We start from the raw sequence: 17,544 nt of genomic DNA, 5'->3' as shown, positions 1-17,544 counted from the left end.
CTGATGTCACACTCAGGGTAGTGCTGCTGTGTTCCTGGTTGCAAGTCCTGTAAACAGAAGGAAATCTGACAAATCATTATAAATTCATCGCTTCCTAACAGATCAGAGCTGAAAAGGACAATAGTCAGTGAAAATCCGGAGGGACAACAAGGCCAGATTTCACCTTCCGTGAACATTTAACCATTTCTTAGCTAATATTACCTTTTTAAAGTGTCACATAACAATAGGAAAGGTGTAAATTCCTTCTGAAAAAAATCAACGCAGATCCTCGACACATTTATTCGAGCCTAAACGTGCACTGGTGTCCTGGTTTGGTTTTTTTTGTTTAGCTGGTTCCTGTTTTATTTTGTAGATTTTATCCTTGTGTGTTATGTTTTACTTTCCACTTCCTGTCTTTGTCTTTTTCCCACCCTTTTTCTGTAAACCCCTGTTTCATAGTTAATCAGCTCCTGTGTATTTAAGCCTGTGTTTTTGCTGACTATTTATTGGTTTGTCTGTGTCTCCTGAGTCCCTGTGTCTGTTCCCCCTGTCCACAGGATTTGTTCCCCATGGCTTTATGGTTTTTGTGTTCATCATACATAAAACTGGATCCAATCAAACAGTAATGTTAGCTCGGAAGTGGTTGAATGCTCATGTTAGGTAATGGCTCGACAAATACGTAGTTTTACCTTGAAATACGGCCTGATGTCCCTCTGGATTTTCACTATAAATGATCTTTTCCGTTGCTGATCAATCAGAAAGTGGTGAAATGATAACAGATTTGTCAGATTCCTTACTTTTATACGACATTTGAGCTTCCCACCCTGAGTGTGACATCAGAGGAAAATGGCCGCCGTGTGATATATTTATATATATATAGTCTATGGAAGGAAAACACAGCGGCACCAGGGACAAGATGAATGTAGAGAAAAACAGAAACCCCCAGGACAAAACTTCTGAAGAACCTGATTATGAAATATAATTATATAAAATATACTGTTGGCTTCTTTGTGAGCTTGTAATATTACAAATTAGTATAACGGCCCTCTAGTGGCAGTGAGGGGCTCTGCAGTATCAGCCTGCAGCTGCTTCAAAGAGAGTCTGGGTTGGGTCGGGCTGATTACTGCAGCTCTGGCACAAAACTGACACACACACATAAATACACACACACTTTCAACTCCTTATCCTGTGCTTCAGCTCTTCTTCACAAGCTACATTAAGCTTGAACTGACAGCAGAGCGCTTTAACTGAGCATTAACAGGAGCAGAGTGTTAGTACTGCCCTCACCTCGCAGACAGATCACATATCACATGTCGGAGCGCACGTTTTCCCGGCTCACTCCCGTATATACATGTGTTTTCATACATACAGCACATAAAGACGCCTCAGCAAATGCACATGCGCCTCAACGTGACAAAGCCAGACTGACCTGTGGAAGACAAAAACAGGGAGTTAGAAATGCTCAGGCGAGGGAGGAGAGCAGAAAAAGATGAAGGCAATAGAGAAGAATGACAGCGGCGATATGTCAGCGCAGGGCCGGGCGCCCATTTATCTTCATAAGTGCAGAGGTAGCGATGGGGAAATACAGAGTGAAGATGTGCAGGAGGAGAGAGGAAGAGCACAGAAACTGTCGCTGCAGCTCTCCTCTCTCGTATGAACGCAGTTTCTGAGCCCTCGCTGAGAACACAGACTCCATTATTTAAAACAAAAGGCTCCAAAACCATCAGTCACAACCGGGCTTGAGTCAGCACCAGACAGGATCCAAGCAGCCCAGACCATAATTCAATCAGTCTGGTTAATAGACACAGAGCTGAAGTGCGCCCAAGTTTGGAGACTCTATTCAGACGTAATATACTTTTCCTTGAAACTACGAGATACAAACTCATCTTGCCACCGTCGACATTGACTCTGTTAAAGTGGGACGTAATGCGATTCTATTAAGAGTCCAAAGAGAATAAAACTGTACTGAGGAAGAAGTGCCCGAAAAGAAAAATGTCCCAACGGTTTCACTGTTACAAATCATCTCAAATGATCATTACAAAGTTTTAGATAACAATCATCGAGTTCAGTATGTGACCACGGTAACACTGATGGTGGTAGAAACATTTGTGTTACACTGCATTGTTGAGAAAATCCCACATCAGAGGAGAAATTAGAGGAATTCGGCTCCTTTACACTGAAACTCTTCAATGATCGCCGACATCTGATCAATGGTTGATCTCAAGAAGGTAAAACATCTTGTGCTGTTGAACTTTATTATAGCTACACTGCAGATTAGATATTTAAAAGCTGCATGTAATCTTTTAAACGGCCTCCAGTGATGTCACTCAGTGGCTCAGTTGCATTGTGGGTAATGTAGGCAACATGTTTTGGAAAGGAGGAAGAATGCATATATAAAAAAGGCGATACATATGGTTCTGCTGTATTGTCCATAATGATAAACTGTTGTAGGAATGTAACGCTAGACCAGTGGACTACTTTTTGAGACCTGGGGCCTACATTACCCACAATGCAACTAGGCCACCAAGTGACATCAGCGGAGGTAATTTATCAGATGACATGCAGCTTCTTCTGGAGCCACAAAACACTTTATACTACTTTTTTTCATATATTCAGTGATATTCCCAAAGTGCTGTCTTTTAATCAGAAGACATTTCTGTTCTGCACTTCTGCTGACTTATCAGCCCAAGTGCATGCCCACAGAGAAACATCAGTGATGAGCTAAAATCAGGAAATGACTGCTCCACCTCTCATATCTCAACGTAGTCTCCCATTAGACAGCAGCTGTAATCTTTATATGGCGCCCTATGGATCCTTTGCCTTCCTGCGTTATATAGTTTAGCACAAGGTCTTAAATCTGTCTATGTCAGCTTACAGCTTGTTAGTACCATTTGTTAGGGGGACAGAAGCATTTCCAAACATTTATTTCGGCCTGTCTCGGTGCAGCACTGGTCTCATTTCTCACCATGAGGAGCGGAAGGAAGGAAACAGGCCCGGACTGAAATTATGAAAGAGGAGATGGATGGAAAGAGCGACGAGGTACAGGGCACAGCTGAAAGAAGGGAGGACGTCTTGGGAAAGGTGTCAGCTGTGATGATAAATAAATGCGCCTGGGGAGCTTCCCTTTGAACGCGTTCTGCAGTGGATGTATACATACAGTATCTTCTCTCACAGTCTTGTTGACAGAATGATGGCATCTTCATCCGCACAGCTTTGCTGAGTCAGACCCTGATTTCTCTCTCACGCCCTCCCCGCTCTGTTGCACACACCCTCCATCATCATGTTATCTACACTGAAGCGGCTTCAGAGCGGGCTGCCTGCAGCAAAGAGGGACCCGTACACAGCTCAATGTATGGACAGCAAACAAATACATATTTGATGTATCTATCGTGCTGTTTTCCACTTGAACAGTTAATATCTGCTGCCTCAGGGGCCCCGACGCTGAGCTGCCTGCTGCAGCCGAGATTGACGTGTTTATAAATATTAAATTTAAGCAATTAACGGAGATGCTCTCATCAGTCAGGGCAAGGGCAGTCGAAAGAGAGATTATATAAGTGACTTCAATTATTCCATCGCCTAATGCTGCCTCACGCAGATACAGATTCAGACACACACTCGCAAATACACAGACACACTCACGCGTCAACACACACACATTCACCTACAGTGCAGTACATGCAGGTGCATAACACACACGCTCGCTCACGTTCAACACACATATGCACGCAGCAACCTTCCCTAATGCAGGCGTACAGTCCAGGCAGCGGTATACTCAAACTGAACAAGGTCGTGCAACGCATCGTCCGACCATGTGGGGAGGCAAAGCTGTTTATGCTATTTTAAAGCAATATACGTGTATCACTAAAATAATTTCATTGATTACAATCTGTACTGATCTTTTATTTTTCCTCCTTCTGCAGGAGAATCATATTTAAGCAGTTGTCATCAAGGTTTATGTCAACACTCAACATGACATTTACTTTATATCAACTCTTCACTCCTGGTTGTGGTGAGCTGCACTCTAATTAACTGCTACTATTAAACTACTAACACCCTTCGTTTGAGGTCTTAATGATGGTGGGAAGCATGAAAATGAAATACTATTATGCCAAAAAAGATGCTTAAATGCTCTTGAGGTTTTTGTTAAAGAGAAAGTGAGTCTGTAGCCGACTTTAACTGTTGATAATCACACAGAAAATTATGAAATCTGAGCTTCCTGCACCTGTAATATATTTGTTTTTCTTGTTCTTGTGGAACATCAGCTGTGCAGGTTTAGCCCAAGTTTAGAGTCTGTCTGAGCAGATCTGTCCTGGCTATTGTTAAGATTTTGTTGTTTGACTCCTGCTCTCCACTCTCAGACAGTCGACCCGTCATCATCACTACTAAACGCTGAAGAAATACCTGTAACGTCTGGAGGACCTGGAACTGTGCACGTCTCAGCAGAAAGTGGGGCATGAAAGATTTGTCCATTGCAAAGAGTTTTCTAAAGCTCTCAGACTTTTCGACCAGCACTTCTTTTGGAGTATACTTGCACCTTTACCATGCACTCTGCGCATTCACCTTAAACACATGCACATGCACGCATGCATGCACATTGATTGTCGTTTCTCTCTCTCTCTCTCTCTTTCTCTCTTTTCTTCTGTCAAGTTAAAACACACAAAAAAATCAAACTGATGAAAACAAACGTGGCTAAAGATTAGAATCGAAACTGTGCTGTTTCAAAACAGTGAGTAACAGAACACAAGTCACACTTGTGGGGAAATAATGCAAATATTAATTAAGATAAATTAAATAGATCACAAGTGTAGAAAAAGTTGGTGAGTAAGGTGGAGTTCAGGGTCACAGGGGACAAAAAGTAAAAAGGTTTAAAAGGTGAGAAAATCTCAACGTGGCTTTCTTAAATTCTTGTGAATAATGAGAAACGGGAGGTTCAGTGTGTCTTTACATTGTTTCGAGATAAAATAAGTTTATTTCTGTTCCATTTGAACTTGAAATATCCATCTTTCATGATCCAGTGCCCCGCGTATAACAAAGGTATCACATTTTTCATTTCAGCCTTGTGTTAAGTCCCATTTATACATTTATATTTGTGTAAAATGTCTTTTTCAGCCCTGTGTAGTGAACCTGTTCCTGTAGGTGTGGTTTGCATTATAAAGCTGTTTAGGTTAAGAGTTTCTTGGGATGGCTCCATTGAAAGTTTTTCTTTGTGGGCCAGATTGTTCCCATGAGGCGTCTCACTGTTGCAAAAGCCAGAAAAGATCAGTTCTTAATGGGTCAGCGAGATGAGGGAGAATCCTGCTCTCCTGTCCTCGTCCTGAAGTTGGTATCTGGCCAACTGAGACATTATTACAAGACTTCTGCAGGTTTTGCACAATAGCAGTAAACCCCCCACCCCCCCCCCTTTACCTTTAATCTGAATTCTGTGAAGCTGGTATCAATAACCCTGGGACAAAAATGAGAGTTACAATATTTGAATACGCCGTGGCCTTTCACATGTAAATTAAACTCTGCCCCCCTAGCCGAAACAAATTACAGCCAACTGCTGGTGGCTGGACATGAATGGGTTTCCCTAATGTAGTCTGCATCTACAGTGGGGCTGGGGAGCAGCTGGAAAAAAGAAACTGAGATGGGGGGAGAATTTATGTGACAGTGCAGAGTGTGACAGTTTGCTTTTTTTTTCATATTGAGTCTGCCACGCAGCCGGACTGTGACGAATGGGGCTTGGCTCCCTGAGCATCTGTCTCCAAGGACTCACTGAGGGGTAATTAGAGCTGCGGGATGATAAGGGATATTCTCCAGGCCCACTAAACATTATTGGTGGCAAAGGGGACGGGGCCGCTACACAGACCTCTGACATGTCACAATCCTTACAGGAGGGTGTTGGGTGGGGCGGGGAGGCTTTAATGAAGCGTTAGATTTTGGTGTAAATTTATCAGCCCTCAGGGAAAGAGTCATGGTTTGTGGGGCGGTTTGAGGACGGCCAAGAGCTTAATGTCACCGAGCTGCTGACTAACCTATCTGCATGATTTAAAATGCTTGTGGACTCACTCGGCTCTGACAGCTCAGAATAATAAAATCAAGCAATATTTCTTCCAGGGTTTTATTTTCCTCGCCTCTGGAAGATTGTTTTCAGCATATTAATTGCTGATATCTATGAATTCTGCAACTTTGTTAAAACTAGGATAACAAATAGGGATGCACAATGTACATCAGGCTGATAATGGGAAATTTATATTATTAGCTTCTGGCTAATGATGGAATTATAGCTAATAAATAGAGCCAAACGCTTTTATTGACTTGATAAGCGTAGTATCTACACACTCTGATACAGTAGTTGGCAGTATGCACCTTTAAAGTTGGTTTGTGATCCACCAATAAACACAGAGAAGAAGAAGAAGACGATCTAACATGTCGGCGGCGGTGTGGCCACTTTTTTTTACACTTACAGAAGAAGACAACTTGACTGCAATTTTAATTACATGTAAGGGCTCTGAGAGGAGGGCAAAGTCTTAATGTTATAAGACAACAAATCTTATTACAGCTTTAAAAATAATAAATCATCCATCTTTACTCACGACATCTTAGTTTTTTCTTACCCTCAGGTGTGCATAAACTACAGGTTAGGAACTTCTTGGTTATCTTATTGGTATCAGCTGTGAGAAGCTGGTAATAAATAATCAGTTATAATCTGTATCTGCTGAAAAAAATCTATTTTGTGCATCCCTTGTGACAAACACGAGCGGTCAGACAAGCAGGATCCCAAAGTAGGGCACGTTCGCTGGAAAATTAAAATAAAAGCTAACCGCAAAGAAAATCACCCAAACTGTCCGTTGTAAACGTCCATTACAGTTTTAACGTGGATGATTTAAATTAATTAGATTGAGAAATCCAAGCTGGCATCCAAAGTGCATAAACCTTCCTCGTTTGCTTGGCCTGAAGACTTTACAATGGTATGACTTAGCGCATATTAACAAAAGGTTTTATAAATACATAACCTTATTTTGAAGACAAAGAGTTCTCAGTTAACGGAGTAACTGAGCTGATATAACAGACATGTCTCTTATACTGTCGGTCTATGTATGATATTTCGGTTGCAGTGGTTGGCTGCCGGCACTAATTGGCAGCACGGCTGACTGGCAACGTCCGATCCAATTCTTTTTATACATCCAAGCTGTTTTTATCAACTAACTGGTTCAACTTTCATCGACTGTAAGTGCTGGAGTGAGCTGTCGATACACAGGTTTCTTGTGCTCATGCTTTACAGGTGCAGTCACTTACGGCTTTACTTAAAAGAGATAATCAGGCTAAACTGTCGACTTGCATATAATCGTCTGACCGCTTGTGTTTATTTCTCTGTTGTACCTATTTTAATCAATTTTGCCATAATTTTCAGATCTACAAGAAAGAACAATGCATTTTTATAGACTGAATCAAATAAGATGCAGGACCGGGGCAGTTAAGGAAGAGGCTGAGGGCTGCGGGCAGAGGAGGACACTGATTTACTCTGGAGTAAACACTAGTTGAGGAAACGGACACCCTGTTGCAGGGATTTGGTTTATGCTGCTGTTGTTTTCCACTGCTGTGTTGGCTGAGGGCCAGTGAGAGGGACCGGGCTCTTCACTGCACCACTCGTCCTCCCTGTCTCTGTACTGTGGGACATACAAGGTGTTTGCATACCTCTGCTCCCATCCACCAATCACCGTACTCCATCTGTATCTATTTCTATTCTCCCTTTTCTGACTTCTAATCATTTATGTGATTTGTAAACCATCAGCTGGTTCCTATTAAACTGGGTCTTTAGTCCCAGCTGCACCCAATCTTTAGTTCTGGGATGGCGTACAGAGTCCTACCTGACGGCTAAAGACAAACAAATAAAATCATCTTCTTTCACTCATTCACACAAAAGGTAAATTCAAAAGCAAAAAGGAAAAAATACAATTGCTCAATGCACACGCATTCAAGAGCATCACCGAGGGAAAGACAATACTCCATATTGTTGTGTGTTTGGGCAAATGACCAGAGAAAAACGTGGTCGCCCTGCATGTGTAACCTTCATTTTGTGATCAATGTGTTCACCCTATCTTTTGTTTTTATGTCTCTGCACTTCCCAAATGGTTTGCTTTGTCAGCTTAAATCAGGTTCAATAAAGGTTAAGCTAATGATGCTCCAGAGAGTTTGGGAGCAATATGGAGATTTGGAGAGTAGGTTCAGGAATTTGACATGAGAGCAAAAGGAGGGGGGAGGCTAGGATTGAGGGGAAATCATCATGGGCAAGAGTCGTCTGGGACAAGTTTCCCAGCAGCCTTATTGCACTTAGATAATCTCTCCTCCACACTGAGTGCAAATGGATTCAAGATCATCTACTGCACGAGGAAGGTGCAATAAAACGTTTGGCAAACCTATCCCTGACTGTTTAAACAGATAAAAACCAGACAGAACACAAGCACAGCACATGACAAACAGTTGACACAGGAGTGAAGCTACAGCCACAATACACAAACACAACACTGACACCTCAGAGGCACGGGGCAAAAGGCAGGCTGCACCACAACATCTACAGCACGAACACCACAATGGAAGACACACAAACACAGACGGAAGCACAGACGGAGTCACAGACGGACATCAAATCATATCTAGTACTAACACAGAGAGTGAAGCCATGCACAGACGGAAATAAAGCATGCACACAAACACACTGATAAGATTAAAACCCCAGAACACACACATATCCCTCACACACACACCTTCTCTTTCCTTCTCCCTCTCTCTCTCTCACACACACACACCTTGATTTAATCCTAAACACGAACACAGTGGTACAGATGACACAAGCATATTTTATAAATCAGAAGAACCCACAGGAAAAATACTTGGATTGTAGTCTATTATCACTACTGTGAGCCTGTGTGGTGCGAGCTACTTTGTGTGGAAGCAAAAAACGCAGACGTGCTATAAAAACTCGTATCGAGCCGATAGGAAATATATATCAAATCTATATTTTGCCCGTGGACTCTTTGCCATGTAATATGCTCTGCTTGAGAACAATAATTTCAGAGAAATCACAGACACTGATAAAGATGTTAATATCGATAACAGATACACACTCATGTTATATTTTAAAAATGTGAAACGCAAAAGAAAAAACAACCAAACGGAAAATTAAAAAATATCAGCAAAGTTAGTACAATACGTCAAGCAAGGACGGGAACAAAGAAAAAAGCTCCAGCCTGATCCCACGACACCTGACTGAATCAGCTCACAGCACAACAGCAACACTAGAAAGTCAAAGGAACCAGAACTACAATACCATAAAGCAACACACAACAAAAACAAGAGAGATAAAGATAAAAACAACAACAACAGCAGAGCAACAATAGTGACACACACTTTAAGTGACAGATACAGGATGGTCATAAATACAGAATATATATATATATATACATAGAGATATATAGAAATAGGAAAAAGCCAGATATACGTGTTGCAGATATTTACTTCATCATCATAGTGCCATACTCCTTGGCCATCCGGCATCTCAGAGCTCACACTACTGTCCTGATCGATTAGCCAGCGATGCACGGCGTGGGCCTAAAAGAACATACGACATAAAGACAGAGCCCAGTTAATCGCAACAGTGAGAAGCAGAGGGATGGAGAAGACAGGAGAGGGGGAGGAGGAGGGAGGAGGAAGGGCGGACAAAAAACAATGGCAAGGAAATGAGAGAGATTTAAAGAAGAACATTATATTGAGACACAGGTAGAAAACAAGGTGGGGGAGGGAGGGGGAGGAGGAAGAGAGCAGGAAGAGGAACTACCCCACCCCGACCCCGACCCCGCCCAACCCAACCCTTCCCTCCCACCAGAAAAAAAACTCTCCCTGTGGGAAACAGGTCAGGTTAGGATGAGTGGTAGGATGAGAGTGAAAGCACGATGTGGCACGACACGAGGGGCATCACACATACAGTGACGAGCGCCGGGCGGCGCCACACTGATGGCGATTGAAGGAGGAGGATCTGGTGTAGATGGCGTGTGACTCACGGATGGGTCGGCTGTGTCGCTGTGGAAAAGCTGCAACCTACAAACACTGGAGTGATTCCTCTACGTCACGCTTGTGGACACAAGATGTAGTGTACTTACCCAGAATTCAACATATAGAAAATGTGCAACCACGGATGTGAAGTACAAAACAACACCACAGAGAATAAATCCAACACAGTAACACAGAGAGAAAGAACATACAGGGAGGCCGTGACAGGCCTTCGACTGAGAGAAACAGTGTACATACGACTGTGTCAGCATTGTCTTACAGCAGAGAGACCTTCTTCACACAGCAGTGGAGACGACCAGTTAGAAAAGGTGTGAAAAGCAGCAAGAATGGTTGAAAACAATTAAAGCAAAAGTTGTCAGCAAAAGTCTGCGTGCTCCAGACAGAAACCAGAAAACCACTTGAGTTATTTTCCCAGAAAGGAACCACGACTGTCGGCTCGTCTCAGTGAATCACACAGACAACAAAACTGACAGACAAACTCCCAAACACCTTCCTCCAGACCCGCAGAGGGAAGGTAACTGATCAGATCTGCTCACACTGCCTCTGTTGAGTTTCAGCATCAAACACATACAGTCAGCTCGAGGCCTGGTCACCCTGAAACACACACAGAAACACACACAGAAACACACACAGACACACACACACACACACTCCAAACCCCATCTGTTACTCTTGACTGTTGTCGCGTCAGCACCAAAAACAACCACGCAGCTCCTTTTGTGACGCTCCTGCCCCTCTGCGGCAGAAATACTTGTCAAGATTTGCACCGGGGTTGAAATCGCAGAATCGCAGGGATTAATTACCCTGTCATGGCTGCTACTGCACATTTACTGTTTACTTTGCGCCAGCAATTTTTTACGGGACTTGTGTTTTTAAGATGCAGTGATGCGGGCTGTCCTACCATGACAGTGCAAAAATAATGTTTATGTTAGACTAAAGGGGCCATTTAGTGGACAAACTGTTGATCGATGGAGGAAACTGCGGTACAGAAGTGATACAGGCGTACAGCGTTTGAGCGACGTGTTGTCCGACCACGTCCTGGAAGGCGTCCACAGTGTTGCAGTGGTGGTTCTCATGAAAAAGTGCCAGAAATAGTCAAGTGAAGACTGAAAAAGAGAGCCAGAGAGAGCTCCCTTTTCACCTCCACACAGCTGACCAATCGTGGCATGAAGTGGGTGTGAGGGTCAGATCGGTGGTTTCCGATGAGTTACAGAAATGGTCGGACGCGGCCCCCGCTTGGTCCGACGTCAAAAAGATGTCATCGGGAAAGAAGTTTCTGAAGCGGTTCTGATGCAGCACACATTAATGTAAACCTGACCCAAATAAAAATTTTAACCCCAAAGCTAAAGTCCTAATCCTGAATCCTGAAGAAACATTCATTTTATCTTCTTCTGTAACCTGAGGATCATTTCAACTGAAAACCAAAATCCTAGCCTCAAAAAAATCAGGCGAGGAACAGACAAAATGTCCCCTTCCCTGAGGAACTTCCTTTTTCTGCTATGCTTCTGAGGACATCTGATCCCCATAAGGACAGAAATACAAGTCACACACACAAACACACACACAAACACACTAAGAGGGAGCAGGACCTTCAGTGTCATGTGGCGTGTCTGCAAAGACAGATGCATTAGCTGGTAAACACGTAGCAGCGAAACGGAGGACAACACACAGAAAACAGACGGAGTCACCTCAAGGGTACAGTGAATCAGAGGGTGACAGCAGAGGCCAAAGACTGCCAGGACACCCGAAAATTGATGAAACAAGCAGAAGGGGGCGACTACAACCAGAGAGGACTGTAGCACATGTGCGACATTTGACCCCTTTGTTAACTTTCTAAGCATGAATGTGCCCTTTGCATGACCTTCATCTTTGGTTATTTGCAGTGATACTGCTCAGTAACACTGTCTGTGTTAGATGTGTGCATGTGTGGAGGGGATTTGGAGTGTGTGTGTGTCAGTGTTTATGTGTGTACGTGATGCACGGCGGCGGCGTCCGCAGAGTTTGCGGTGAGTAACAGAGCGTGTCAGCTTAAAAGAATAATTGGATTAAGTAGCAGACGGCTAGTGATGACAGGGAGAGAGGGGGCGAAGGGGAGGAGGAGGAGGAGGAAGAGGAGGTGGTGGAGGTGGGAGATGGAGGGAGGCGGAGGGGGGAGAGGTGCTGATAAGAGTAACAGGACATTTGCCGCGGAGCCTCTGGGAACCTCGGGCCAGCGAGCAGACAACGCAGAGGGAACTCAAACCGTTACGCTGTAGATTAGAGGGATAAAGGGATAACACTCGTAGTCTCTGGACAACTAACCAGCAGCCTCCTGGTATTTGGGTTATACTTTACATCAAACTCCAACACAAGAGAGAAGAGAAAAGAAACATCATCTTGTCTCTTGTTTGCTTTATGCACTTTCCCCCCCTGATGGCCTTTAGAGTAGAAACCACTCTGGAGGATGTTACCGCTCAACATTTACAGCTCAGTGTCAGCCGCAGAAGCAGAGCTGAGGATAAAAGTGAGGACATGAGTCTGAAAAGAGAGAAGAGGAGTGCAAGTCAGAGGAAGGTTCAATTAAAGATAGAGGAGTGTGTGTGAGAGTGGGAGAATGAGTAGAGAGTAATCCACTGAGAAAGTTGCACTGATGACCTAACAAGGCTCCATCAGTGCTTCATCGGTCACGAGTATCATCTGTTGTATGTTGACACGGACGACCCTCAGGTGCAGCAGAGAAATGGACCAGAGTCTCAGAAAATCTATTTCAACTGGATGAAATGGTACATAAAAACTGACATACTGTATATTACTGCCATATTTTCTCTTCCTTTCTCCATCAGTGACACAAAGAGACACCGCTGCATCGACGTGAAGTTGTAGACGACACATTTTCAACACCAGAGAGGACGATCACAGTCCACCTCAGATCAGCCCATCAGATTTAAGTACACAACAATAAATATGCACAGATAAAAGGAGCACAATACAAAAGCAGCCCGCAACAATATCCCATAAAAAATACATCACGCATGTCAACATTGATTATCCTGCCTTCAGTTACTCACGCAGAGACGTGAGTGAGTTTACTGTATACAATATGTGACGCTGCTTCTTCTAGTGCCACCATCTGGCCGACTGACAGACGTTTGAAATCAACAAAACTTTATCAAAAATGTTCCACATTTCATACAGTCTGGTGAGGTGATTAGTATACACAGACTACTGTTTAACTGGTTGAACTGCTGAGCTTCAGAACCGGAGTATGTGCACAGAGCTTTCATTAGAACGAGCCGTCCTCGGGGAGAGAGCAGCTCTCTGCTGCTCAATGGACCTGCACAGCCTCAATAACTCACACTCCCTCTGTGAGAGCAGTGACAACGATAAGCTACAGAGGAGCTGTGATATACAAATGACCGTAGCATTAAGAACCAAGCACCTTTCCTCAAAACACCTCTTCATGAGTCCAGTTGGTTCTTGTCATGCAGTGCGTCAGCCTCCACCTTCCCGTCCATTATCCCGAGTTCAGGATATACATCAAGTAATCAAGCTCTAATGCCACGAGTCGAACCAGGCCAACGTCTGCCTAGTTCCTCGTGAAATGCTGACACAGTATCTAAACTAAGTGGACCTCTACTAAATTATTCACCTCCTGGAGAAAAAAAAAAAAAACATCAAGTGGAGTTATAACAAGACAGCATCATCACCGAGGTGCTGAACAGTAAAAAGCTGTTCTCAGAATCCCATCAGGCTCCTGATTTATCTCGTCTGCAGTCCTTTACTTAAACACAACTTAAAGGAACTCACCAACGGATGTGAACCTCATGTGATCAACTGCAAGAGCGATCAAAGAGGAAAACACTGATGGACGGTGAGTCAGGATGAGACAATAAAAGACTTGATGGCAGATTGCGTTAAAAAAAACACCCACATTAAGTTGATTGTGGTGAATTTTCATTATCGGGATAATCATGAATATTCTCACATGGATGACTTAATAAAGATGAAGCTTTCCAGCTCGCTGATGAACAGTCTTATACTGGTTTCCTCATTTATCTTGAATTGCCTGCCGAGCCATGGCTGAAGGCACGGCTTGACTGGGAGATGACGTTACCACCATTTATTTATCCTTTATTTGTGCAGGAGGACCTTATGATTTTTGATCACTTATTTAAGATTCTTTGTTTGTTTTTTTTCTACTAAAAACAGATGTGTGTCTACAAAAGTCTATAAACAAGCTTAGAAAAGTGCATTCAAATATAAACCAGGAGAGGTTAAGACTCTACTGGCACGAAGACATTATGCATTATTTCAATATTATTTTAAATACCAGTGCAGATAGGATACCTGAGTTTTGGTGCCCATGCCAAACTGTTACATCTCTTGATGAGTTACTTTGAGAAACAGAAACACGTTTTCTGCTAAATCAGTTCCAGCTGATCGTCTGTAATATTAAATGTTGTCTAAACACAAGCAGCAGCATCCAGTAACATTTTAACCTTTTAAACAGTTCAGAAATATAATTTATCTGATCGGATAGTTCCTGATTTAAGTCAGGAACTGTTTGATCCAAGAAAATGTAAACATAGTATTATTATACGGAGCTATTACAACGTACGTTCCTCAATTTCCCAGCTTGGGATCAATAAAGTATATCTATTCTATTCTATTCTATTCTATACAGTGTTGAATCTCTGTCCTACTATAGACACATTTGGTCAGCACTAAGCTAATGAGGTTGAACAGCAGTGCTTTACAATACATTTAAGGTTTTGTGCTGTCTTTGAATATGTATTTGAATAAGTATTGTGATACTTAAAATCAGTACTGGAATAGGAGAAACAACGAGACTCCCCCCTCCCCCAACCCGATCAGGTGCTCTTTCAGATGATTGATTGTTTTCTTCTGTAATTTTATTTTGCTTGCATTGCAAAAGGTTAGCAGCAGAAATGGAGTAAAAACCAATGGTAGTGATCTAAATACATTATTGATTTGAAACTTGGCACTCTGAGGGCTTCATGTAGCTTACCTACGGTTTGATGATTGGACTGGTTATGATATTGTCATGGAGCAACATTATCTTTGCATGGAAAGATACTCAGCTACTGTGAATAAGTAAGAAACACTATGCTGCATTATAAAAAAGACATCCTGTAACCCCATCAGCAAGAAGAAACTAAAATAAATAAAACACAGCTGCCTGAAAATGTGAGCTGGGTGAGAGGTTTTACATGTAAGCAGGCTTAAATGAGTGCAGGTTTGGAACAGGAGACGTCCAAAGTGAGAGAGAGTTAAGAGAGTGAGAATGAAGCAGGAGAGCTCTGCAGATCTCAGCCTGATAAATAATGCATGGCAGAGAGCTGCCAGCTCTGTGCACAGCAGCAACCTGCCTGAGCCCCATCAGCAGAGGAGAGGTGGTTTCTGGAGGGGCACAGGTGGAACCACCAGGTGGGATGAAAGGGAAGGATGGTGCAGTCACCTCCACCTATCACCTCTACGCTCTGTTTTTCCTCTCTGTCTAACTCTCCGACTGGGCTCACGTTCACGCTCTACCTGTTCGGGACATGCTTGTGTGTGAGCATGTGCAGAGTCATCCTCTTCATCCTTTACTGTCCACTCTGCCGCCGTCTGTGCACAGTGTGAGGTCCTGCAGGACACTACGGGTGCCTGTATGGTTCAGACAGAGCCAGAGAGATGTTGATTCATCTTGATGCAGGCTACAGTTAGGGTTGGGCTGATGAACGATGCCATCGTCCATCGGCGATGGCTGACAGCCATCGACTACTAATCCCTGACCGTCGTAACATCGTGATTCAAAAGGCTCCCACCAGAGAGCACAATTAAGTGGCGCGTCTGCTCAGAGTTGCTGTAGGGCAAGAGTTGTTGTTTGTGATATGTGGAGAGAGGAAATGAAAAGAAGTATGTCGCTGCTCGGTGCACTAACATTTCGTCTCCATGTCCCGTTTATTATTTTCTCATTAAACCAGCTCAATTAGGCTGGTCACTGTTTTTCAGGCCGCTGTTTCTCTCAGTGATGCCGTTTTTATACAGTTTTCTTAGCTTAGCTTCCTCGGCTAGTTGGCCAACGTTGTTTTATGCATATGAGGCTGAACAAAGCTTAGTTATGGACATGTGATGCAGAGACGAGGGCGCTTTTAAACCTGGCACAGGGATGTATGTCGGTGGTAACAGGAGGTACAGTAGTTCCCTCTGCAGGGTGAGACAGTTGGAGATTCATATCAGAGCAACGGTGGGACACAACGGTGGCTACAGTGGCGACACTGAGGGGGACACGCTGCCTCAGATTCATGAACACCACCATCACTGTAGACATTGTCATATGCTAATTCGGCAGACATGGCCCAACCCTAGCTACAGTTTGTAGTGTTGTTAAAGCGGCTATACTCAGTCTGTATATCAACAATACATTAAATTAGTATCCAAAATAGGTCACATCAAAAGGGGTCATAGTGACAAACCCACAGAGAATCACCACAGGACTCTGCAACTCATCAAATTAGATTTGATTTTACAGTTTTTTGGTTCAACAGGCTGTTTCCAGCAAATGAAGCTCTAAAACTGACTGTACACTACCTGCTCAGCACTGAACATCAGACAGACAAAGTTAACGACTACTGTACCTGGTGAACGCTGCTCATTTAGTCACAAAAGAGACTTCAGGAGTTGGTGGAGACCAAAACAGAGCTTAAAGAGGAGTGGATTTGGAGCCTCCTTTGCAGCATAGACACAAACACAACTCCAAATGAATCATGTTATGTTGCTCTATATCTGCTGCTTGTATAAATATTAAGTTTGTGAAAAAGAAAATCAATTGATTTTCTCTTGAAAGATTATGACTGTTTGGGTGGTTTTATAAAACGTTTCCTGACTGAAGTGAGTTAAAGGGCTCGACAGATTAACAAAACACAACATGAAAAAGACTATGAAGCTTCTGATCCCCAATTACAACAGTTTCTACACGAATTAGCCAACGTAATGACACCAATGTAAAGAAGAAAAATCAATGAAGACATTTGCAAAAACAGAAAAATGCATTAGAGTAGTCCCTCAACAACGCCTACTGGAAAACACTCCCACCAAATCTGATTCCTCCTGGTCCCACCCTCTGCTCCGAACATGTGGAGGTCAGAGGTCGTGAAAGCAGAAAGATTAACATCACAGCTCACAGAGCGCTTTGATGTGGAGAAACAGTACAACCTCCTCTGATCTTCAGCTCTGTTTGAACCTTTTCTTGTCTTCCTCAGAGGGCACTTATCTCGGGGATTGTCGAGGCGGCGAGTGGAGGAGTCTGAGCCAGACTACAAGTGCCCACTGACACCACTATACTTAATGTAAACATTTGTCGGGCTGCAGCAAAACCTGTTAGTGTTAAACCTGTTAGTGTTAGAAATATGGAGTCATCTTTCATTGGGGAGGAGAAGGTTCATAAAAGAAGACCAGATAAAAGAGACAGAACCAACAAAGAATTATTTGATTTCAGGCAGCTACAATTAAATTTGAATGATGTAGCGTGTT

The 17,544-nt window shown here is 43.2% G+C and overlaps 1 protein-coding gene across 1 annotated transcript in view; it reads right to left on the bottom strand.

The window, feature by feature from the left end:
* Positions 1–17,544, bottom strand: part of ank1a (ankyrin 1, erythrocytic a) — a 105,036-nt gene that overhangs the window by 42,288 nt on the left and 45,204 nt on the right. Inside the window, exon 3 of the mRNA XM_073467208.1 lies at positions 9,478–9,570. Within this exon, the coding sequence (XP_073323309.1) occupies positions 9,478–9,570 (93 nt within the window). The remainder of the gene's footprint in view (positions 1–9,477; positions 9,571–17,544) is intronic.

The sequence above is a fragment of the Pagrus major genome, chromosome 5, assembly GCF_040436345.1.
Source record: "Pagrus major chromosome 5, Pma_NU_1.0".
NCBI lineage: Eukaryota > Metazoa > Chordata > Actinopteri > Spariformes > Sparidae > Pagrus > Pagrus major.
Note: the sequence above shows the minus strand (reverse complement) of the source record. Positions and strands in the feature narration are given on the sequence as shown.